The sequence below is a fragment of the Rutidosis leptorrhynchoides genome, chromosome 4 (assembly GCF_046630445.1).
Source record: "Rutidosis leptorrhynchoides isolate AG116_Rl617_1_P2 chromosome 4, CSIRO_AGI_Rlap_v1, whole genome shotgun sequence".
Taxonomy (NCBI): domain Eukaryota; kingdom Viridiplantae; phylum Streptophyta; class Magnoliopsida; order Asterales; family Asteraceae; genus Rutidosis; species Rutidosis leptorrhynchoides.
Window position 1 is genome coordinate 487,727,049 of NC_092336.1, and position 26,438 is coordinate 487,753,486.

At 32.6% G+C, this 26,438-nt stretch overlaps 3 protein-coding genes across 3 annotated transcripts; 2 read left to right on the top strand and 1 right to left on the bottom strand.

Annotated features, from left to right (window-relative positions):
* Positions 1-664: 664 nt before the first annotated feature.
* Positions 665-1,618, top strand: LOC139842372 (uncharacterized). Its single transcript, XM_071832520.1, has one exon. The coding sequence runs from the start codon at positions 665-667 to the stop codon at positions 1,616-1,618; it is 954 nt and encodes a 317-aa protein (XP_071688621.1).
* A 799-nt stretch (positions 1,619-2,417) lies between these two features.
* LOC139844637 (uncharacterized) lies at positions 2,418-9,886 on the bottom strand. Its single transcript, XM_071834869.1, has 13 exons — positions 9,497-9,886; positions 8,386-8,524; positions 8,039-8,296; positions 7,160-7,334; positions 6,927-6,988; positions 6,689-6,852; positions 5,287-5,384; positions 5,125-5,183; positions 4,824-4,958; positions 4,396-4,649; positions 3,955-4,114; positions 3,587-3,713; positions 2,418-2,823 (listed from the first exon to the last, which is right to left on the bottom strand). Exons 1-13 carry the CDS (start codon positions 9,565-9,567, stop codon positions 2,609-2,611), a joined length of 1,917 nt encoding a protein of 638 aa, XP_071690970.1. The 5' UTR covers positions 9,568-9,886; the 3' UTR covers positions 2,418-2,608.
* Positions 9,887-23,231: 13,345 nt separating this feature from the next.
* On the top strand, positions 23,232-25,249 carry LOC139844638 (uncharacterized). The gene is made up of 2 exons (XM_071834870.1): positions 23,232-23,599; positions 24,908-25,249. The coding sequence occupies exons 1-2, from the start codon at positions 23,289-23,291 to the stop codon at positions 24,915-24,917; spliced, it is 321 nt and encodes a 106-aa protein (XP_071690971.1). The 5' UTR covers positions 23,232-23,288; the 3' UTR covers positions 24,918-25,249.
* Positions 25,250-26,438: the final 1,189 nt, after the last annotated feature.

The window sequence follows — 26,438 nt, forward strand, 5'->3', positions numbered from 1 at the left end:
CCAACTTACTTTATTTAAACAAAGACATTTTAATAATCAAATTCTATTATGTCGAAAAACGTTTTTCGTACATTTGAAAATAGATCAATCGAATATTATGAAATCCAATTCTCCACTAACTTTTGTCTAACTTTCGTTAATTGACACATTTGTTCTTACTTGTAAATCACTTTACCATTTTCCGAATAATGATAAAAAGAACAGATTTCTTAAATCAAAGTAGACCTCACAACAGAGACCCATAATCATATCATAATGTATCTGATAATTCAATCATTTGATATTATCTTTTAATTCCATCGATAAATATATTATACGTATATTGAAACAAATATGTTCATGTAAAGTATTATACATCTAATACTTTGTTAACGTTTTCAATTAATATTACAATATATTATATATACATATCTATATACACATAAATGTTCGTGAATCGTCGATAGCAGTCGAAGGGTAATTGATTATATAAAAGTAGTTCAAAATTTTCAAGACTCAACATTACGGACTTTGCTCATCGTGTCGAAAACATATAAAGATTAAGTTTAAATTTGGTCGAAAATTTCCGGGTCATCACGGTTTTAATATTGTTCAAAAAATCACATCCGCCATACGTCAACTAGCTTATGTCGCTTCGGCCGATGCGTTTGATGAGTATTTGCATATGGGTGAACAAACCTCATATGATTGTTTAAACTGCAAATGTGTTTTCCACTTGTACGGACCCGAATATTTGAGAAAACCAACTGCACAAGATGTGCAACGTTTGACCACTAAACATGCTCAAATACATGGTTTTCCGGGGATGTTAGGAAGTATTGATTGTATGCATTGGGCATGGAGAAATTGTCCGGCACGTTGGAAGGGCCATTATACACGAGGTGACCATGGTTACCCGTCAATTATGCTTGAAGCGGTAGCGTCGTACGATGGATGGTTTTGGCACGCTTTTTTTGGAACTGCTGAATCAAACAATGATATCAATGTACTTGATCAATCCGATTTGTTTAACGACTTATTAGCCGGTGAAGCACCACCATGTACGTATACGGTTAACGGGTGTACGTTTACTAAGGGTTATTATTTGACGGATGGAATTTACCCGGAATGGTCTACATTAATTAAATCGTTCAGAAATTCGATAGACCCGAAACAAAAAAATTTCAAAAGGTATCAAGAATCGGCAAGAAAAGATATTGAACGAGCATTTGGAATACTACAAGGCCGATGGCAAATTGATCAACGTCCGGCACTACCGTATTATATCCGCAAAATTAGAAGAATTTTATTAGCTTGTGTGATATTATATAATATGATAACCGAGGACAACGGCCGTTCCTTTTGTGGACTCGAGGAAAATTATCGTCCGGTTCGACGAACACGGGGATCATTCCAAGAAAGGGTTGATGCGCATATGCGAGTGGACGCGAAAATAAGAGATGTGGGCATTCATCGACTACTACGAGATATGCTTGTAGAACACATACATAATCTTTCACCTAATTATCGAATACGACATGATCCGACAAGAAATCCAAACAATCAAGATGATGTCGGACCTTCACACATTCCCGATGACGAGGATGAAGAAGATCAAGAAGACGACGATGAAGAATAGGACTTTTAATATTAATTATTGTAGTGTTTTTAATTTTTAGTAAAAGTTTAGTTTTATTTATATTTTCATGTAATTTTATTTTTAATTGTATGTTTTATTTTAATGTAATTTTTTTTAATTATTGTAATGTTTTTTAATTTTTAATAAAAAGTTTAATTTTATTTAAATAATTGTAATTATTTGATAATATAAAAAAATTAAAAAAGAAAATAAAAATATGGAAGGAGGAGTGTCATTGTTGGGAGTGTTTAGTCCTGAAAAGAAAATGAGATGAAAGTGCTGATGTGACGCTAAATGGTTGGTTAGTACTAAAAGAAATCCTATCATGGTTTGGACCTCTTATCATATATGAAAAATGTTCGTCTATAAAGGAACTACCTTTATTTATTGAATAAAGCTCATTTACTCTTCAACATTTGCAAGTTTTTAGTTATTGTGACTTTTATGTTACTTTTTTTTTTTGCAATTTGTCCTTATTTTAACCCATAATAATTGCAAAATCCTGTTAAGTCACAACACTAATCCTTACAAGCAATCTGCATTCTCTCGAGTTTTTTTTAATGGAAAGGAAAGAAAATAGACCGATTAAACAATAATAGTGATTCTCGAATTTTTATTTAAGTGGAAAGGAGAGGAGGGTAGCGGATTAGAAAGGATGGTATATTAATATTTTGTTATCAACACACTCTGTCCATATTTGGACGGATTGGAAATGATAGTAAAACACTCTTATCCCCTTTTTTCCATTGTTTTCCGCTGGAAAAAAAAAAAAAAAAAAAACTCGAGAATACAGAGTAGAGATCACACAATTACCATATAGTAACTTGTACAAAATAAAAGTTCTTCATAACACAAACAAACCCCTTTGGGGAATTATAATTAAGCTTCAAGAACCACTAGAAATCATTGAATTATTGCTTCCAGATTTAAGAACTCAGCGATGCAAAATGCAGCCCAAAGAGACACGTGACCGTATTTTGATCATTGAAATTAGGTGCAAGTCAAGATAAAAAGTGCACAAGCGTGTGAATCTACAGATGCTGAGAGCGAATGTAGTAGTGATCCATAATCTTTCCCACTCCAAACCTCTTTGCATGAACACGACTGGAAATTTATGTTTGGGAAAGCCTTTGAAAGATTCGATATAGTCGTGGAAATAGTCGTTCTTGTAGGATTCATATTGAAATAAGCGAGAAACACCTCTCCTAAAGCATGACAAATACAAGTGATTATGACTTATGAGAGTGATTAACTATCCGAAGAATAAAATCAGTTTTAACCCATTCATTCTCGGGTTATATATTTTAACTCGTATTAGAAAAATCAAGAAAACGGGTGAAATTAGTTGAACAAGTTAATACGTCGAAAGTTCTTTAAACCAACGCCTTTCACAAGAATGCATAAAACCCAACAAACCATTTTAACCAAAAGGTTAACAAAACTTCTGTACCTAAGAAACCAATGAGCTAGTAGCTCAATGGTACCCGTTACCTTAGAAGTTAGAACCCGCCATCTGTAAGCCTTTGCCAAAATGGGCGCCGGTTCAAGTCTCAGTCTTGGCAAGGCCAAAATGGGCTCAGGTTCAAGTCTCACTCTAAGCAAGGATTTACAACCCTTAACAAAGTGTGATGATACTTATTCCTGCACATGGGGGTATTTGGTGGAGGTATTATACATGCATCCGGCTCTTACGGGGTGTTTAGTGGGCTTCCAATGGAAACACATGGTTTGGGTGTCTATGGCGACTTACACCTTTGCCAACTTATGTAGCTAAGAAACTTTTGAAGTTACTGTTGTACAAAACACTAGATTATACCAATAATATAACTTCCTAAACCATTATTGACACACTATTTAATATTTTTCAAAAAATATAGGGGTCAACCCAACTCATACAAAAAAAATTTAAGATTTTGACGACTCACCCATTTTCCCCCCTATAAATTTCATCAAAGCAGGAAACTTTACCTTTCCTTCCGGTTGCGATCCATGAACGAATTCCTCCAGGAGTAGTATTAGCTTTCATTACCTTTATAGAAGCACATGAACCGGAATAACTATTCACAAGGGTTCCATTACTGTTTAGCTCCCACATCTAAATAGATATAAAAATGAAAAATAAAATTGACTATAAAAAATTATCAAATAATGCATCATGTTTTTCATTACATAAGTGTAAGTGGTGGAAAATAGGTCAATTGAGGGAGTTGGGCATTTGTTCAAAACCGATTGTCAGGTTTTATGCACTAAAAACATATTTTAAAGTACTTAACGCCACAAGATACGTGGTTGAAATTGCCACCTCAACAAATTTAATGTTAAAGAAGTAGTCGTACTTGGTTAGCATCCAATCTACACTGTGAAAATGATGTTGTCTTATGTTCCTTTGAAGTAAGCTTCCGTTTGGATGATGTATCGAAACATAAGCCTTCTCTATTTCTCGCACGTAGGTGATGTTTTCCCTGATATGCTTCACTATACATACCATCTTCATCTCTATAAAATGATAAATATATCAATAAAAATAAGAGTAAACTACAACCATAAAGTTCTTGATGTTTACATTAAATAATAGTGGCAAAATGTTTTTTCTTTACATTACTTTAAAAAGTATCATTTTTTGTTATACATTTTGGTGACTTCAGAGTTCAGACCTGTTTCCGATTATGTTGAAATACTTATCTGACCATTTGACCCATTAAAGATTAACCACAACCTCAATTAACCCATCTGTACACATGAAGTAATATCAATATAAGAAAAGCTTAGAAATTTACGATTGCAAGTGAGGCTCGGTCTTATATAAACAAAAAGGTTCGAGCATTTTGCTTCTGGCGCCCCATTTCCAACAAACTTGATCAAGATTCGTATCCCCAGCTCGCAAAAACCAACCTTTGGCCTCAAGATTGTGACAACTCAAAAGCCCCAAAGCTAGTTTTTCTGACCCATTCGTATCTTTTGAACTTCGTTTTCGAAAGTTCGGACCTTCCTCTAAAAATTCGGAGTAAGTTGTGCTAGTAATATAAGGAAACTGTAAAAAGTAAATGTCATTGTTAAACCAAGTTTGGCTTTGAGATCAAATGATGTTCTACTTGATTAAAAATTGACATGTAACACTATACTTTACGTATAAAAAAGCTACTTTGCATAAGTGACACCTAATTAAATAGTATTAGAATTATATTGTTGTTAGAGTAAAATATACCTCCTTGTTGTTTGAGCTGAAAGAGTTAATTTCCAATAGAGTCGGGTTCGTGATGAGACTATATGTTGTATCGTCGAGCTTTCTCATATCTCCTCCAAACATCAAAGGAGATCGGGCCATTGACCACAAAGTCATCTGAAAAAAACGCCGATAAAATCAACAACAACGACAACAAGACCCAATCCCACCACTGACGTGGTGTGAGGAGGTAAGATGTAGACAGTCGTACATCGATACAATTAAACAACAAAAAAAGTATATGATTTGACTCTTTACGGTAGTACGCACCAAATCGACGTACCTGAGTCTTTTGCTCATCTAGACTAAGACTTGAATTCCTGTGTGGCCCAACGTTGACTCCTGTATATAAATTTTAATTAATCAACCTGGAATTTTAAACCTATAAGGGTTCAAATTGAAGAATCATACTTGAACAAATGGTAAAATAAGGAACGAAACTCACCTGGTTCAGTGAGCCATCCAAGCGGAAGCATATCCAAATCAGGCCACGAGTTCCCCAGTAAACCATTGCCGCCTATCAGACTAGCAGCTGCAAAATCTCTAGAAATAAAAAGAATTTAAATATCAATTCTAGAATAACACAAACTGATATTTAAGTCAAAACCATAGGGAAAACGGGTCAGGTTGGATCGGTTTGGGTAACGGGTCAAAACGGTTTTGGGTTGAAATGGGTCATCAATTAAACGGGTCATATTGATACATGGGTCCAAATGGGCCAATGTGGGTCGAGTTGGGCAACAGGTCAAAACGAGTCATGGGTCAATTGGGTCCAACGGGCCAGGTCGGACCTATTTTTTACCCCTTTTTTAAATGTGATAGAATAGAATTCTTACAATGAGAATAAATGAGGTACGTAGTTAGTAGATCAAAAATACAATCCATATAACATAAATAAAAAGCAATTTAACATATAATAAAACATGTTTCAAAACAATATGGTTTAACATGTTTGAATAGCAAAACCAAGTAAAAACTAACATAAGGCTCCTATTCAGTCTTCCTCTTCACCTTCATCGGTAGCTTGAAAAAAAAAAAAACTGAAAACTTTACACCAGTCACACAAAGTAACGTAAGTATCAAATGATTTGCGAAACTGGAAACTGAGAACTGAAACGCGAAACTGAAAACTGAAAATTGGAATGCGAAACTGAAAACAAGAAAATGAAGCGCAAAACTGAAAAACTGGAACATGGACCTAAAAACTTATCATTGAAACGTTAAACTGAAAATTGAAAACTGAAATGCGAAACTTAAGGCTGAAATGCGAAACTAATAAAAATAGAAACGCAAAACTAAAGACTAAAAAGCGAAACTAAAAATTGAAAACTTTAAAGCTCGACCCGCTGGACTCATATACAAAACTCGTTGGTCTAATCTCTATTTGTTGGACTTGATAGATTTCGACCCAATTGACCAGTTTCTTTATATTTGTCTAAGACCCAATGGGTTTTGGATAAAAACCCCTTTGATCCATTTTTAGGACTTCGGGTTTACTTTGCCAGGTATAGATACATATGCATGGGTCAAATTGGGTTGTTTATGTTATCTCAAATTTGCCAAACATAAAGGATAGCCGAAATGGGAACAGGTGAAATTCATGCAAAATCTATTAGAGTACAAATAATCTCGTATACGGAGTTTTATTTTATTCAAACATTTATTGATTATAGTATTCAAAATTAATGATTTGATAACACATTAATCTCTTAGAGATACTTCTTAAAAAATGAGAAGAAAGGTATCAACGGGCCAACCCAACTCAGTGACATGCTTTAATACACACCCATTCTGAGTTGTTACCCGCCCACCTTGTCAACTCTAGCAAAATTGCAACATATACTAACCTTGAAACATCAAAATGGGCTGCAACGTCTCCCCAATTATCCCAGTCGTCTCCTGTTACTCTATACATGTTAACAAGTGGTGCAACTTGCTTTGCCATGGCTGGGGTAGCACTAGTCCCCGGTGAGAGTGAATAAAGGATCGGACGATTAAGCCCCTTCAAGATCTACAATTACTTTAATTGTTAAACCCTAAATACGGAAAAAAATAACTAAAATATTAGGTGATAAAGATGAATACCCCTGAAACAACTGTTATTTCATCTGGTTGATAATCATCTCCGAACACACAGTCGTGTTTCACTGTTAAATGCCACAATAAAACCAGATTATTAGGTTGATTATTCCATTATGCTATAGAAATATGAAGATAATTTAACATATAAAAACTAAAAAGTTAAAAGCAAATAGGTCAAGTTTGATCTCAAAATGGAATGAAATGATGTATGATACTGAAAATAGAATGAGAATTACAAAAATCGACGTCCCACTCGGCGTATTGATGATAAAGAGACTTTAAAAACGCTCTTCCCGCTCCCAATGTAGTGTCGACACTCATGAAGCCGTTTTTCATCCAACCACAAGCCTTTTCCTTTTGGCCAATATCTTTTGCATGCCATATCTTTCCAGATTCCACATACGCTTTACCCTATTTATGAAATGTATTACGTAAAAAATATAAGGTAAAGTCGTAAAGATAATAACGATTTGTCCCGTAGTTCCATGAAACGCAAAACTTGACTATGCACATAGTTATTAGGAACGGTTTTATTTACTAGTATTCCAATGATTAAACTATCCTTCATATCTTCAATATTCGTAATATATGTAATCTTTTCGTCCTATATTAGCGCCTGAAAACTGCACAGCTTTGTCCATGAAGATTTGAACCTTCAAGCTTTTAACTCAACAGTTTTAAAGATTTAATTTGACTATTCATCTTGTCTAAAATTTACCCTAATAACAATCGGGTATGGAATCTTTCGAACCAAAATCACTAAGACAAATTTGTGACTAGCATTATGGAATCTCAAAATGGTATGATTAGGACATCTCAAAATAGAAATAGTTTCAATTTTCATGGAATTTGGGACGGAGATCTCATAATGAATGAAGAACAAAGAACTATGTTTCATCATAAGTTTGTAATTTTACAATAAAATGCTAGAAGTTTGCATCATGTAAAGTACAAAGATATGTCTTTTGTGAAACGTCGAGCCATCTACTCGAATGGGTCTATTCGGGTTCTGTTTTATCTCAAACGGGTAGAAACTCAAATTGGTAAAATCCATAACTTTGGCCATAAAGAACATGAAACAAAAGTGATATTTTTGTACTTAAAAAAAGTAATACCGTTGTCACGTCTAAAATTGGTGTGTTTGCGTTCACAGCTTGTGTGCTTATGCCTCTCATAACATGAAATCCAAATTTCAAACCCATGTCATGAACTTTTTTGGCTACGTCCTTGAACCCTTTTCCGCCTTTTGATGAAGGCCACCTACCTGGGTCCGGAATCATCCTCCCCCATTCATCAATTACATCGAACCCAAGTGAATCAACATAAGCACCCGGGACCAATTTTCTATACCAAAGGTAGTCCACCACCGCATACTGCAACAAACAAGAAAATTATCAATGGTAAAGATTTTAACAGAAATGGGAAAGTTTGAATTTTTATGTACTTAAGTAATGAGTAAGACCTCGTAGCCATGAACATGTAATTTTTGTGCAATAAGTTGAGCGTTTTGAAGATATTCTTCCTCGGAGATGGTCCAACAAAACGAATCGTATGAATTCCACCCTCTTGGTGGTAAGCTAGCATGGATTTCTGATAAGGCACTGAAAAAAAATCAAGTGACGAATGACGATACAATCAAATTGCAGCCAAATGATGTACAACTAAACTGAGAAATGTTTTTTACATTATGCTCTTCCTATAGTTAATTTGTCATTGCTATTGGTAGTACTTGATAAACTAACAGTAAGGGCCTGGTTGCTGTCCACTTAATGATTGCTTATGTCAGCTCTTAATTCAGCAAGTAAAATTGCTATTTCTTTGTCACTTAATCTGTCACATAATCTAAAAAATAGGGTTTGTTTCTAGGAGACATAGAATCAAACACACCTCCCAAAACAGAGACAAACGGAAACAGAACTTAATACAGAAAAAAGTTAAACAGCCCCTTATTACAAAATTCAATACTAGATCAACTTGATTTGACTCTTAAAAGTCAAAATTCAAATGCAAATATCATTTTTAGCAAGTACTTCTACTCGAGGAGTAGTAACTTCTAACAGAAAAAACTGGATAAACACAGAGAACTTATTAATGTGTCTACACACTATCTTTAAAGCCAAAAACAAACCGTAATTTAACTAATCAACTTCAAAAGCTAAAGTACTTCTATGTCTTATAAATTTAAATACGCCGTGATATTCTAAAATTGTTCAAAGATTTAAACTTTTTGAAGCTTCTAGCAAAAATAAGAATCTTTACAAAAGAAAATACTATGTTATCCTAGATTGGATAGTAGTTTTAACTAATTAAATGTCAAAAGTAGTGTTTATTACTATTGAATCAGCTAGCATTATTATTCAGTTGAACCTATACCATCCAAACAAAAAGCAAACTAATTAATTTGACTCTTGAAAGTCAAAAGTGACGAATTTTGAACTAAACCCATTCAAATCAATAAAATTGAATTAAAGGGTATTACAATTTTGGGATCATTCATCATATTCATCATAAAACATTAAAACCCATAATTATAAAAAGGATTCTAGCATCAAGCAAATAAAGAAAGTAATCACCTTTTAGATAAAAACCCAAAGATGAAGATAATGATGAAGAATAAAAAGATAAACTTGTTATACGTATTCATTGTGGGTGTGTGTTGACCGATCAAGATTTGGAATAAAAATACGTTAATAGTATATGTATATATAAAGAGATGATAGAGATGGGGTTTTAAAAATGGAAACGACGTCGTAAAATGGGTAAGGGATTTATTGGCGTAATGGGACGGTGGTTGATGGGAAATAGGAAGACATTTTTGTCCGGCAGTGATAGGGTTATTTTAACTTTCCGGCGATGAGTCACTGTCGACGTCAGCAGAAGTATGTAGACATAAGTTGGGACGAAAGTACTGTAATAATAAAAAGCCGCTTCACAAGCTAACCATCGGTACAAATCTTGTAAACACGTGGCGTTTTATCATCATCTGTAGGAGACTTCGAGCACATTATAGTATTATACCGTATGCGTAAACGATACGGAGTATATCTTACTTCTAACACGATAACTAGATTAGATCAGATTTAGATTTTTTTTTTTTTTTTTTTTTTAAGGAGAAAAAAATGTTACTGTACCCAATAATCTGAGTTTTTGTCCGTTTGAGTAATACCTTGTGCTTTTCTTAAAATATTTCTTGTATTAAGTTTTGTTTGTGAGAAAAAAATCATTCATTTTATAAAAAATATTTTACTCGTATAAAAAATCAGTTACCTTTTATATCTAGTTCTAGTTATTACTCTTTACATCTTATTCATCCAGTAATTTTAGTCAAACTTCACTATAATACACTCTTTGTTTTAAATTTTACTATTCTCGGATAAAATATATGCAGTTTAAAGAATATCATTACATTATTGCTTTTATATTTGTTAACTTTTGATTTTACCTTGATTTATTTTTTATTTGTTTACATGCATACATTATAAAAGTAAAAGATCTTTATAATTTAGGACAGTTAAGAATGATATTCCGTAATATTTAGACTTAAGTATTATATATTTCCACCGAGTACAAAAGCTTCCGAACAAAGTTCCCATATATCAACTAGAAGTGTAGAATCGACTCATTACAAAAGCACGTTGCTTTGTCATGTCTCACCGTAGAAAATAAATTATATGAATAATAAGGAGACTCCCATTGGTACCGCCCTGGGGCCGCCCAGGTCACCGCCCACGTCACCGCCCACCTGGGTGCCCGATGGCAGCGTGTCACACCCCTAAAATGGATCAGGGGTAATTGTGACCAATCATATCATAACACAGTTGTATAAGCGAGAACGACTCTAAATGAGACGTTTTATTTATTAAATAAACAGCGAAAGCATTATTCAAAGTTTTACATCATAAGAGTACAGTAAATGGAAAATGTCTTAAACAAAATGATAAATATGAATGATGGACTCCATGCAAGCAGCAAAGCATACATCAATCATCTAGTAGCAAGTAGCAGCTAGCTCAATCATCACCTGAGACAAAACACGCTTAAAGTGTCAACCAAAAAGATTGAGTGAAATTCATAGGTTTATAAATAATATCCAAAGTTTTAGACCACAAGATTTAGTTTAAAGTTGATTGATATAGAAATATCAATCTAAAAGTGTTGCTGCATTTTGTAATATCGCTACTAAACAAGTTTACCCTATGACACCTTGTACTGTCAGTGTCGTGAAATCATTATTATGTAACCAAAGACCAACGGTCGAATGGTTAGAGACGTTACTCTCAATAGGCCTACTCACAATAATTAAGTTTGCATTTAAACGTAGCAATTAACGATATTACGGTAGGGATTTAGCATGAATCAAAGCATGACAGCATAGTTAACAATTTAGTACTTGTGTCTAAGTGTAAAACAGTTATAAAGCAAGCATGTGTCTCACCCCAAAAGTTATAAAACAGTTATGAAACAGTAAAAAGTGGGGCTATGAAGTTCACCTTAGTAGCACACGAAAGAATTGAACGGAAGGACGTGACCGAGATCTCAACCTAGAGATAGAACGTATGATCAGACATTGCCTAACAGACAATAGTATATAGTACTATATTGATAGTAATGGTTCACTAAAGAATTTCCATTTTCGGAAGGTTACTATTTATGGAAAGTTTCCACTTATAGTAATTTTCCAATTTTAGAAAGTTCGGGTTAATCTTTAGCAAGATGTTGTACAACTCTACTCAAACTTCGTTGCTATCAAATAAGTCAGGAATGACCAGATGTAACCGGGGGCCCAGAATTCTTGACCAGAATCTAAGTCATGGCATTCGAGATCCACAAGCTTACCCATAAATGGCAACCTAGACATCATTCACTTACGACCGTGAGTGGCGATGAAGTTCACATGAATTATACATTATCTCTGATTAACCTTCACTTTAGGTGTATACACACAACGAATTATTAATGTACTTAATAATTATATATGTGATAATATAACCTAAGTTTTATTTAATATTTAGTTATTATACCTTAGTATGTCTTATATATATTAAATATAATTACCTTTAAATAAATACCTAAATTACTTCAAAAATAATACTGTTTCATTAATCGAACATTATTCAAAAAATGTCTAAATAATAAATTAAATATCTAAAAATTACATACATAATTTTTATAGTCTTAGTTAATCATATAGATTAGTAGAAAAATTTAAGAAAATGTTTTTATTATATTTTTGTATTTATTTTTGTTTTTACCCTTAATGTATTCACAAAACAATTTTAATTCTACATAATTACTAAATAAATCCAAATAATTATTTTTATAATTTTTATAAGTTTCTATCAGTCTAATAACCTGTAGAAAAATATTAAAATTTTTTTTTATTATTTTATATTTATTCTTAATTTACCTTCGAATTACATAATAATAGAGTTTAATTATATAATAAATACCAATTCGACCCAAGTAATTATTTTTATAATTTTTTCAGATCTATATAAGTTTTAAAACTCAGAAAAAAATTATATATATTTTATTTTTGGTTAAAAGTATTTATTACGAATTTTACATTGTTTTTACGTTTAAACACTACATAATTCGTATTTAATTATAAATAATATTCCATAAATTATCAAAATTATTTTTATGCATCATAACACTTATAATACTAATTATAACATATAAACATAATTAATTTCGAATTTTACAAAGAATATACAATAAATATAAATATAAATGACAATATTGAAAAAAATTAATAAAAATAGAAAGTACCTCAAATTTTCTTCAAGGTTTTGAGAGAATAACTTAAGTTTTTGTGTTTGGCAAGAAAAAATGAATGAGGAGCCATGTATCTATAGGTAAAAAATGGTTGGTGAAAAGAAAAAAAAATAATAAAATAAAGGTGCCAATTTTGACAAAATAATAAAAACATGTTAAAAATGTTTTTAATAAGTTTTTGTTTTTGAAAATATTTAGTCAAAATTCATGGACTCATTATTTAATTTATAAAAAAAATCTTATTTCTTTTTATTTTTATTTTTTTATAAGCTAAAAATATATATATAATGATTAAAATAACTTATCATTTAATTAATAATTATGTTTCATATAGTTTTAAATATAATACGCATTAATATTAATATTAACTAAAGTTATTTTATATAATTAGTGTAAACTTTAGTTAACAAAAAGTGTCGACTAAAAATAAATATTTGATCAATGTCAAATTTAATTATATATTACGTATGGATAACAACCCTATAGTCAAATTAGTCAATTCAGGTATGGAAATATGAGGGTTGTTATACAGCGCGCCGTCCATGGGTCCGCCCAGGGGTCCACCCACACCATCGTCCATTGTTTCCAATGGCGACTCCACTTAGAGTGGAGTGGGGTCAAAGGACCCCATTAGTTAAATTTTTTTATGTATAAAATACTACTAAAATTGTATAGGACACCACTAAATTCATGGATAGGACCCCATATATTTTCAAAATTAGTGATTTTTATGGAAGTAAATAGTCATTCACTAGGAAATTTTTTTACAAAGTATCACTCATATTGTATAGGACCCCATTGAGTTTTGATTCTAGAATCGCCACTGATTGTTTCGCCTTTTTTTTATCATATTTGAGGACGTGAGAAGCGGTCAAAAACTCGACCGTTGGAAGAAATAAAAATTAAATGCAACGGTCATATGGCAGTTTTTATTTTTTATTTTATTTTTTTTCTTTTTTATACACTCTATATAAACCCATATACAATTCATTTTATACATATCAATTCTCAAATATACATCCACTTTCATCATACAATCAAATTCATCATACAAACTCAACAACAAACACCTTATTATCCAAGGCTACGTGACGAGTCGGACGAGGAAGAAGTTCCCGAAACTCCACGCCAAACCGTACCCGACCACGAATCCGAGCCCGAATTTGGAAACTCGAATTTTAGCCGAGCGTTATGTGTACGTTTCCGAACATCCGGATGCGGGAAACGATCAAAATTTTAATTCATTTTGGGGTGAGGTGCGGAAACAATATAATTCGCTCGTTCTGGAGAAAAGATGTGCGGATCAAATTAGTGGAAAATGGGCTAAAATTCAAAGAAATGTTAAGATATTTATTAGTGTTTTTTCGAAGCTCGAGAGGATGTGGCAAAGTGGCAAAGTGGGGCCGCGGGGGAAGATGTTATGAACGCGACTCGAAAACAATTCAAAATTCAAACCAAACGACAATTCGCTTTTGAGGATGCGTGGCAAGTTTTAAGGAATTGCCCGAAGTTTTTAGAAGGTGAAGGTGTAGCGGCTACGAAAAAACGAAAACAAGCCGATGATATACTGATCAATGTTCAAACCGATGCTAGTTCCAACCCCGCACACAAGCTCGAACCCTAACCCAACCCAATTTGAAAATTTACTTAAGAATCACGACCCAATCCGACGTCCTCCAAGTCGAGCTAAAAATCAAAGGGATTCGTACTCATCCGATGCTGCGAGTCGTATGTCTTCCGATGAAGTACGTTTAAAGATTGCTCAATCGACCGAAGCCTCACAACTCGTAGCAAATCGAACCATGAAAAAGCTATGCGAAGATTGCGAATGCAAACAATGTTTAAAGGTTTGAAGCTTCTTTTCAAACCGGTGTCACGTGACTTGCCTCCGGACGAATACGAGGGGTTGATGAGGGCTCGAGCGAGAATTAAGAAACGATATGCAAAGGAAATGGCACATTCGGACGACGATGAGTAGTTTGTTTAGTTTTCTAGTATTTTATTTTAATTTATGTAGCATTTTAATTATCGTCGTAATGTTTTAAACTATTGTAATTTTTTTAATTTTTAATGAAATTTTAGTTTTATGTTATAAATATTTATAACTAGTCCGGTCCGGCTCGCGCGATGCGGCGGGGCTTTCGGCCTGCGTATTCATATTTAACGTAGCTTTATGTATTTACAGAAGAGAAAACGGTCCATGTGTTAAGCGTCGTTGTTGGTGTTGTCGTCTTTACTGTTTTTTAAAATATGTCCGGTTCGAACGTAGTTAGTTTCGTTTTGTTGATAAAATTATTTCGAGTCTAATGGTGCGGGCGAAAAAATATAACTCGCGGCGAGCAGGAAGATACGGGCTGTCGTTGTTTTTAGCGTTTTTTAAAAAGTGTCCGTTTCAAACGTACTTTTTATCGTTTTGTTCATAAAATTATTTCGAGTATGACGGTCATGTCGAAAAAATTTAACTCGCGACGAGCGGAAAGATATGGGCTGTCGTTGTGTTTAGCGTTTTTTGAGAAGTGTCGGTTTCGCGTATAGTTAGTCCCGTTGGGTTCGTGAGTTTTTTTCGAGTTGTACGGTGGTCTCGGAAAAATTTAACTCGCACCGAGCTGGAAGATAAGGCCCGTTATAAATTCGGGTGGAATTAGTTTCTTTTATTTTAATAAAATTATATATTTACACTTTTTACCCCTGAAAAAGTGTAAACTTGAGGGGCCGTTGTGTAAATATAGGCGAAGTTGAGGGATCGGTTGTAATATGAACGCAAACTCAGAACGATAATTCGGTATAACTGAAACTACGTTACCGGTCACCTCTTTTAGTTTGTAAGTATTAGTATTAATATTAATATTAATATTAATATTAATAATTTATAATATATATACATATATATATATATATATATATATATATATATATATATATATATATATATATATATATATTATAATTATTTGATTTTCGAAAAAATATAAAAAAACAATAATAAAAATGGAAGGAATGAGTGTGACTGTTGAGAGTGTTTGGTTCTGGGTTTAGTCCTGAGAAGGAAGTGTTGATGTGACGCTGATGTGGCACTGAAGACTAAGGATAGAGGAACTTCTCTATTTGGAGCACTCTAAGTGTTTGTGTAACCAACGTTAGTTATCTAACATTTTCACTTGTCTAACATTTACAACATATTTGACTGTTCCCTGTTGATTTACTAAAAGCATGTCAATTCAATTCATTGTCATACAAACTCCATACGAAAGAGTTTACTTCACGGTTGAAACAACAGAATGCCAACATTTTCCCTTTGTTTTGCTTTACCTATTTTAACTTTTCAACGAAAAATGTCAAAATTGACCGTTTCACACAAACAAAATTAGTTCCTTGCGAAAGATTCCTAGCTAATTGCTTAAAAGTTAGTAGTAAAACCAAACATAACCTCAATGTCCAAACAAATAAATAAATACCACTAAATGTGACATTTTGTAAATCTTTAAACTCTAATCCCTTATTGTAATCCTCGATATTTATAGTTTCTATTAAAATTCTATAATGATGATTTCATTATTAGACTAATTCCTTTGTTAAAAAAAAAAAAATCTAAATCAATTAGATGATGTCAATAATCCTAAGTATTTTATAATTAAAAAATATATACTTATAGTAACTAATTATTTAATAACTTAAATAAATTATTACTCCGTAATTTTCTGTTTCAGATATATAAAACTTTAAAATGATAATGTCATCATTTCACTAACTACCCTTTAATTTTCATACTGTTGATGTCATTATTTTATATTAATATTAATATTAATTCTAATTAAAAAAGATACAAAATAAAAATAAATATAAAGCTCTAAAATGATTATATTATCATTTCACTAATTACACTTTAATTTTTATAATGATGATGTTTTTATTTTATATTAATATTAATTCTAATTAAAAAAGATACAAAATAAAAATAAAAATAAATAAATGCCGATAATATATGAATGTCGATTTGAAAGGCAAAAATAATTAATAAAATATCATTTAATTTCTAATACGGTATTATTGTTTTATAAATATATATCTCGGAGCATCTCCACCATATATTATCACAACTATTTTTCTCAATATGTATAAACATTTACAACTATTTTTCTCGATCTTTGATAATGCTAAAAACGAACATATATTTCATAGCATTATCCCTCAAGAAAGACAAGCTTTTAGTTGCAATTGTTCTATTTACAAATGATATTCATTTAAATAATAAAAGGTGAAGACAAAAGACAGATTCGACGAATTGAAGACGCAAACGACCAAAAAGCTCAAAAGTACAAAGTACAATCAAAGAGGTTCCAATTATTGATGAGAAACGTCTCAAAATTACAAGAGTACAAGAAGCGAAACGCAAAGTACAAGATATTAAATTATACGCAAGGACGTTCGAAAATCCGGAACCGGGACCAGAGTCAACTCTCAACGCTCGACGCAACGGACTAAAAATTACAAGTCAACTATGCACATAAATATAATATAATATCTAAATAATTCTTATAATTATTTATATATATTATATTTATTTAATTAAAACGTCGACAAACAAGAAAACAAGGAACTTTGAGCTGTCACCGACGGCCATGCGATCGCATGGCCTGGAGGAAGAAATCCCATACGATCGCATGGCTAACTTTTCCAGCCCACATGCCTATAAAAATCGCGTTTTTGGTGAACATCAAACACATCTTTTTCTCTTCATTCATCAACGTATATGTATATATATTTATATTATAATTTTAATTTTAATTTCTAATAATAAGGGTATGTTAGCGAATGTTGTAAGGGTGTAAGTCGGAATTCTGTCCGTGTAACGCTACGCTATTTTTAATCATTGTAAGTTATGTTCAACCTTTTTACATTAATGTCTCGTAACTAAGTTATTATTATGCTTACTTAATATCTACAATATATCATATACTGTTTCGCTTAAACAAACCCGTAGTTTCACGGGTCATTTCACTAGTATTTACGATAATACAACTATTGCCACAATAACATAAAATCAATGGGTTGGTCTATCATTATTATCAAAAAACATACGGACTATTTACCTAAGTGCAAAAGTGTTGATACGAGAGGGGATCGGAGACTTAACTCTTCGATTGATTTCCATAATGAAACACTAAAAATTGCGTGAGGGTGGTTAAAGACTAACCGCAAATCAATTTGACGACTATGGAGAAAAGTTGCATGTTAGCTATAAGCGAAAATCAATATGTAAGGTATCGACTTAAAAGAACGTAAGGTATGATTTATGGAGTCCAAGGGGTTATATTAATACGTAAAACCCTAGTTTCAGTAACAGTTGTATTGTTTCTATAACTGACTCCACCTATAGAATTAGAAAAAATAAAAAGCAAAATTTGATCAATTAGAGATTGAATATCAGTTTATTCGATCATTAAATGTCCGCACAGCACAACTATGCGCAATATGTGTAATGAAATATGTGTAATGAAGCATGATGTATTAATGGTGTATTGTCAGCGAAGTGCGCAAATGAGATAACATACTTACATACAACCATTATATATTTGTGCATCATGGTGCAAAGTGGGTGACACGAAGGTTGTTGTCGCCAAGCCTTTATACATGCAATATGCAACTATGCATAAGAGTTAATGTAAGAGACTAACAGCAAACATATTTTCTATCATCGCCAAAATTTAAGTTTTGAATTTTGAAGTTCATTTATGGTAATTTATCTATAAATTTCTTACGTATCAATTAAAAAAAGTGTTGTACGAGTCAGTATTTTTTTTTTTTTTTGTAATGAAGCATGATGTATTAATGGTGTATTGTCAGCGAAGTGCGCAAATGAAATAACATACAACCATTATATATTTGTGCATCATGGTGCAAAGTGGGTGACGCGAGGGTTGCAGACGCCAAGCCTTTATACATGCAATATGCAACTATGCATAAGAGTTAACTAGTTTTGGAGCCCTTGCTTCGCGTCGGGGGCTCTGTTTTGAATTCGAGTAAAAAAAAGTCTTGATCTTTTTTTGTAAAAAAGAATTTTTTTCGACATTTAACATTGAAGGGTTGTTCCTTTTGCGAAAGTTGCTTCTTTTAGCGTTCCTTTTTATTTTTAAGTTAGTTGATCTATATTGTAAAAAGGAATGTTTTTCGACATCTTTTGGTAGCATTGAAGGGTTGTTCCTTTTATGAAAGTTGCCTCTTTTATCGTTGAGGGGGAAGAAAAAAAAAAGGTAGTTGATTTTTTTATAAAAAAGAATTTTTTTCGACATCTTTTGGTAACATTGAAGGGTTGGTTCTTTTACGAAAGTTGCTTCTTTTATCGTTGAAGACAAAAAAAGGTGAAATTATGGAAATACCATTGGTTACTATTGATGAATAGTGAAATAGTGTTTTGTCTTTTAGATAGTATGTAAATGTAAATGTAAGAGACTAACGGCAAACATATTTTCTATTATCGCCAAAATTTAAGTTTTGAATTTTGAAGTTCATTTATGGTAATTTATCTATAAATTTCTTACGTATAAAAAAAAAAGTGTTGTATGAGTCAATTGTGTTAAAATGTAATTTGATTTTTTTTATGTTTAGACTTGATCATGATTCGTCTATCAACTTTTTGTGACTCATTTCATATTATTTTGTGACACCAACTCTTTAAAATTCTAGCTCTACTCTCGATCCCCATTTATGTAATAAGTTATGCAAGCATACAGTCTAACAATTATTTTTTGAATAACAAAACAATCACTCTAGAATTAAATAACTCGAAATAGCAGATAAATATAAAGGTGTGATTGATTAACGTAAAATAAGTAAGATTAAAAAATACAATAAAAAAGAAATTTACACAAAGAGACCATGTCAGACCCCCTTTTCATTTCTAGACATGCGGACCGTCGGCAACGGACAAAATTTTCGGCGGTCCAGCGTATCCACTTACAAATTGACACGTGTATCCACTATTAATCCCACAAGTTTCTGAAACTCTATCGCCCTGAAATGAACGGGGAAAAAAATAAAAAGTACAGGCGATAGCGCCGGAGTGCGTTAATTGGGTCGGCGATAGAGTTTAAAAAATTGTGATCTCTTTCTTCTAGAAATGATTAACCATTTAGTTTTACTTTTCTAATTGACTGCTCTTGTTAGTCACTTTAAGCTACATTTTATGGCAAGAATACCATCTAAACTAACAACAATTATCTCATTCTAAGCTAACTATACCACCAAGCTAATTAACAACAGAAATCACTGTTCATATTTCCTATGTACATAATAAACTAGAAAGAGGTCCGGGGCGCGCGTTGCTGCGCGTTGCCCAACTTTTTTCTATTTGACTTTGATAATATTATATGTACATATGTTGAGAGTGGCTGCTTCTGATGGTTTTACAAAAGAGTGTTATTGTTTTTAACTACAACAGTATCACATAATAAAAGATAACATATTTGGTTGCTATCTTGGTATATAACGTAAAGATCAAACAAAACGATGTTGATGCAGCTTGTTTTACCGCTGTTAATCATTTTTCTTTTTTGCACTTTATGGTTTTTGTCTTCTATAAAACCATTTGTGTTATATATAGGGGCAGGATCAATGGGGAAGTAACCAATCGGGGGGAAGCGGGTGAAGCAAAATATTATTTTTTTTCGTTTTTTTTGAATTTTTTTTTTCGGCATCAAGATCACACAAAAATATGAACATTTAGAAGAGACACTTCGTGACGAATGTTATTATTTAGGCGGGAAAACGATCGACAAAACTAACATTCAAGATAATATTGTTCGTGAAGAATATGAACGTTTTTTTTTTCCATGTTTTGTGAAGTAAAATTTAGCCCGATTTAGAGTTTAGGGTTTAGGGTTTAGGGTTTGGTGTTTTGGGTTTATTCCATAAACCCAAAACACCAAACCCTAAACCCTAAACCCTAAACTCTAAACCGTTCGTGTTAAAAACTCAATCTAAATCCTAAATCTAAACCCTAAATCTAAACCCTAAACCCTAAATTTCTAAACCCTAATATTTAAACCCTAATATCTAAACCCTATAAACCCTAATATGTAAACCCTAATATCTAAACCCCAATAGCTAAAACCTCAAAATACGCTCGAAAAACACGATAATTGTTATATATTACTTCTTCGAGCATTTTCCCGCCAAAATAAAAACATTTATCACAAAGTGTCTCTACTAAATATTCATATTTTCATCTCATCTATAATGTTCGTGAACAAAGTTTTTTCAAAAAACGAAAAAAAAAAGTTTTTGCTTCCCCCCCCGTTTCCCCCCGAATGGTTACTTCCCTCTTGATCCTACCACTATATATATATATATATATATATATATATATATATATATATATATATATATATATATATATATATATATATATATATATATATATATATATATATATATATTACGTATGATCCAAGATGAAAGAGTATTATTTGTTTATCCGGTTCTTTAAATGGGATTCCTTTCATGGTGGATTTTGTGTGTGCTTTGGTCATTCTTTTGCTTCAGTTAGTTGTTTTGTTGGCGGTGTATTTCCTGGCAGCAACAACGATATCATGAAAGCAAATGCAAAACAAATCAGAAACTAATAGAATAAAGTACAGGGACGAAAATCGATAACCATGATAAAGGCAATACCTTTACAAGTTTAAGGCACATAGTTGATGCATTTAAAATTTAAATACGTACCCATATTTTGTATTTATTGGGTTGTTGTTTTCTGTGGTGGTTGTTTTTACTGTCGTTGATTGTCTCTTCTAATATCGTATTTTTTGTCTAACATGAACTCCGCGGTATCACTCAACAATTGTCATCAACTATATAAAATTTTAAATAACATAAATTGGCAAATGTGACAATCAACAAATACATTAATCCGAAAATACAAACCACAACCACTCACAAATATAACAATGCAACAACAATCCAATCGGCGAAGAATCCCGTCAAACGCACCGACGATGATAACATACAAACTACAGAATAGCTTATAACAAAAACGAAAACATATTACAAACTGTAAAAAAAATTATATAGCAAAGTTAAAAACAAATAAAATCGCACCAAGAGTTTGTCCATTTGAAAAAAATCATATTCAATTGAAAACTTATCAAATAACATAAAATTGTTAACTAATCTCTGGATGACCAAATCAATGGAAGGAAAAATACCTGATGTTCTTGAAAGACGATTAATTGCCGCAAACTTAGAGCTTTAATCGGTAACCTAAAAGCCCACGTACACATCAATTGTACGGCAACAACTTACGACTACGACGACAACCTAAAGCTTTAATCGGTGACCTAAAAGGCCATGTACACATAGATTAGACGACGACAAAGTTACGAACTCTGGATACCGCTACGATCAAAATTATTGTCATTAGAGAATTTGGAATGTTTAATATTTGGTAACATAGAAGAGAGAAAGGATTAAGATACAAATGACAGATAATCCCACTGAATCAAATGAAGATTACCAAAATACCCCCAATAGGAACAGTAATCCGTAAGCTAACTCCAAGCCTAAGACCACTCTTAACCATGACGGTCCGTTATGAGATCACTGACTGCCACATTAGCGCCACATCAACACCTTCTTTCCATCACTAACCAACCACTAAATGTTAACAACATGACGTACCCATCACACACTTCCTCACACCCACTAAATTAATTAATTATTTACGGGTACAAGTAATAAAGCTAAATGTACAACAAATTAATACACTTCTTCCGTGATTGAAATTGTCATCCAACGACAAAATGAGGGACGGTGAACCAACCACTAAGCAACCACGGGTTGCTAGTATTGGGGTGATGCAACCACGGATGCAATGACGGGTACAATGACATTGTCGTTACTAGTGCTCTAAGTAACCAATGAAAAGCTACCCAGCCTATCACCACACCATAAAACTACAAAAAACACAACAATTTTTAAAACTGAACGACAACCCTATGTTTGGCTGTTATTAGTATTAGAAATTATTGTACTATTATTTTATATCTATTCATTTATAAATTATGTCATAATATAGTTTATTCATTGTAAATCACCGTAGTAACTAACAACAACAATATCACACTTTACAATAATAGAATTTAAACTCTACCTCCGATACCGCCAGCCCAATTAACACTTTTTTCCCCGTTTCAAGGCGGTAGAGTTTCAGAGAATTTGTGGGACCAACGATAAGGGGATACACGTGTCGATTTATAAGTGGATACCGCCGGACCGCTGAGAATTTTGTTCGTCTCCGACCATATAAAAAGGGGGTTTGACATTGTTTCTATGCGTAAATTTCTCTTAAAAAACTATGGTTATCATGTATATATAGGCCCATTAATATAGTACTCCGTACAATATAAAAACTAGGCCCATTACTATATCTAGCACCATTGCTCTTTTACAACGATCGGCCCAAGTTTTAACCGGATCTCTTACCCGTTTGTTTTTTTTTTTTTTTTTTTTTTTTGGGAAAAACCGTGACCCGTTTGTTTTAGACGATCTGACTGCAAATTCCCAAAAATTGTTCAAACCCTAACTCACAAAATGAACTCCATTTCCAGAAGCTTCACGTCAATCTTTGCACGCCCAAACGTCGGATTAAATTACCGGAGCTCAGATTTGCACCAGTGGCGTGGTATACGCGTGAAAATATTGAACAACAATTTAGAAAGAGGACTAACCTATATGCAACGGATTATGCAATCTAGTGGTATTGAACGTATGATTAAGAACGAACAGCTGTATCACATCAAAAATTCAGAGAAACGAGTTCTTGCTCGTAAGAATCTACAGCGAAGGCTTAAATCACAAGACCTAGCTCGTAAGCTCAAATCGATTCTCGTTAAAAAAGTCAGGTATAGTGATTCAGTTCTAATCGATTTACATTTACGCAATTTTACGATTTGTAGTGTTATTAGTTGGTAAATTAGTGAGCTATGTTTGACTATACGTATTGCTGTAGGATGGTATGTATTTCCATTTCTAGGTTTTAGGCCATACTTGGGGGTGTGTAGGGTTATTTGAGTAGCTTATTGCTTATAAGTAGGATTTTTGAGCTTAATTTGATCGCCTCACAAATAAGCAAATAAGCTTCATATAATGGGTTTGTCCTAACACTTGCAGGTTAGCTTATTAGATAAAAATAAGCATAAGCAAACAAGTATTGTGTGAATTTGAAAATCAGGTTTTTTTTTTTTTTTTTTTTTTTTCAAATACTGTGACTTATCAAACCTGCTTATACCGAGGAAAGTTGGTTAGAAGTTTGATATCAGAAACGTGATAGTGATTAAAATGAATGATCTTAACAAAGAAATATGTAGAAACTTAGCAAATTTTGGGTATTAGATTCAGGTGATGCGTGATTGTTTCATGCTTGATAGTGTGGAAAGGGACATTTTATTGTGTGCCATATTTTTCGTGTCAGCATGAAGACAGAGATAATAGTATATGATTAAACACCTATAACCTGTCAATAGACCATGACTAAATATTGCACAAATTTTGCAGTTTTTCCATCAAGTATTTAATCAATTGTCCAATTGTATTTACTGGCAGGTTTCTTACACTTACGTACCTCAATAATCTTTAATTCATGAATGCAAGTTTTTTTCCTTGATATAAATAAGACATAATCCTTATATGTATATGTTCTTTCTAGCAAAGCACTTATTGTTTAGTAATATTCAGTCTTACTCTGCTGCTGTTGAGTTTTGATACTTCTATTAATGATCAGATTAATTGAACTTTTGTGATAATAAAGCAATATGCAGTCGCCATTGTTTGGGTTCCTTTTTTCTCAAATGCTGTAGTAGTGTAAAGAAGTCATCATCTTATTTAAAAGCTTCTTGAACCGGTATTTGTACCTTCTGTATTACTGTCTAGTGCATAGATGATAGACCAAATTCTGCCAAATGAGAAGCAAAGCCATCTATTTGATGATTAGTATTCCATCTCCATCTGTCCTATGAAAATTTCAACAATTTAGATGTGGTGATCTCAACTCATATTGCTTAAGAACTGGTTGATTTGGGTTATATTTTTCAACATTTAAAGACTTTTTAAGGTTGATAACAATGAGGTTTTTCTTGGATCACAGGCAGTTGCTCATTTTGTTCAAATTTTGGTATTTTTTATATCTTACATGTTGTACTTGTTGGATGCAGGGGTTATTGAGCATATTCCTGGATATCTGGTTATGGACAACTGCAGAAGGTAGTCATTACTGGATATTTGGTTATGGACAACTGCAGAAGGTAGTCATTACGTTACTTCAATCCGATATCTTTTCATAAACATTTTAAGAGTTTAGTTAGTTGTCTTAATACATTTGTTTCATAGTCAATGATACCTGTAAGAATCTATTTTTCCTGGTTTTGATGGATTGAGAACAAATGCTGACAGCGGGTTTGTGTCGCATTCATTTCCAATAATATTCGGTGGCTTCTTTCTTTTCTTTACGCGAGACATGTATAATAAGTCACCAATCAATGAGTAACAACTAACTAGTTCTATTAAAAAAAAAATCGTGTATTACCCTACTCGTGTTTCATGTGGTGTTATCACTCTTTGAAATCGATCAGATCAGATTTATCTAATTTAAGCTTACTAGATTATGGATGTGTGAATTTAATCAGTCAAAATGTGATCTGCATTTCCAATGTTGGATTTAAATTACATTTAAGATCATCAAATCCGTAGGAATCAATAGAAACGGCAGCTCTCTTATGACACATCTGGCTTGGTTAGACTCGGTTATTGATATAGTGCATAAATTTTTCATCGGGCGATTTTCAAAGTTTACCTTATTATATTGTGGAAGTTGATTATATACGTGATACTACGTATTAGCATGTTTGTGTATTGTGTATATTATTTAGGACAATTAGATCAATATACAAGATCAGATTTTTTACACGTTAGCTGCTTTTTTGGCTACTATATTTGTGTGGTAAAAATTTGTTAATTCAATTACATAATCTTGAACCATCTTTTTTTAACAGTAAGTAATTTATTGAAGAACTAACAAGGAACTAGAAAATTATAAAATTGTCATTGAGTTGATTAACTTCAAGACCAATTAATTCTAGATTCCTAAAAAAAAAAATAAAAAAAAAATAAAAAAAAAATAAAGCCATCAACTGTTCACCTGAGGATGCTGTAGGTAAATATGTATATACGAAACTGAGCCAAGCATATAATCAACCAAAAAGAGAAAGTTCAAACGATCTAACCGATTGAAGGGTTGAACCGGGCTTGTGTTTGACACAATTTCCTTAAACAGATTCGACGTCTGTTCTCAGGATACACCGGTCCGAAGCAGCGTACTGCCGGACTTTAACACTTGCCTGAAAGATAACCTAAACAGGAGGCCTTGTTGTGATTGAGATGAAAATCTTAGTGTGTGTTATGGTTTCATTTGTGGTGTATATTTCTTCATACCCATAAGGCTTATTTATAGTGGAAGCACACTCCTTAGGTTTCCACCTACTTTCTAAAAGCCTTTTAAAATTTGCACTAAACGCACTCGATATCTCATTCACCTTTATCCCGTTTTGGACACACTTTAGTTCATTGTAAAGCCCTCGCTAGTGGCTACAAAACTCATTTTTATCATCATTAATATTGACTACTCATCATATATTAATTAGTGTCCAATGTTGGTGAAAACACACTTTTAACCAATTTTTTCCAACA

Bases quoted from the DNA above. Each gene is read 5' to 3' on its own strand.
- LOC139842372 (XM_071832520.1), top strand. From the start codon at position 665: ATGGGTGAACAAACCTCATATGATTGTTTAAACTGCAAATGTGTTTTC.
- LOC139844637 (XM_071834869.1), bottom strand. From the start codon at position 9,567: ATGAATACGTATAACAAGTTTATCTTTTTATTCTTCATCATTATCTTC. The intron at 6,853-6,926 runs GTATTCATCTTT...AAGTAATTGTAG, and splicing joins AAATAACAGTTGTTTCAGGG to ATCTTGAAGGGGCTTAATCG. The intron at 5,385-6,688 runs GTTAGTATATGT...TTTTATTTCTAG, and splicing joins GCCCATTTTGATGTTTCAAG to AGATTTTGCAGCTGCTAGTC.
- LOC139844638 (XM_071834870.1), top strand. From the start codon at position 23,289: ATGAACTCCATTTCCAGAAGCTTCACGTCAATCTTTGCACGCCCAAAC.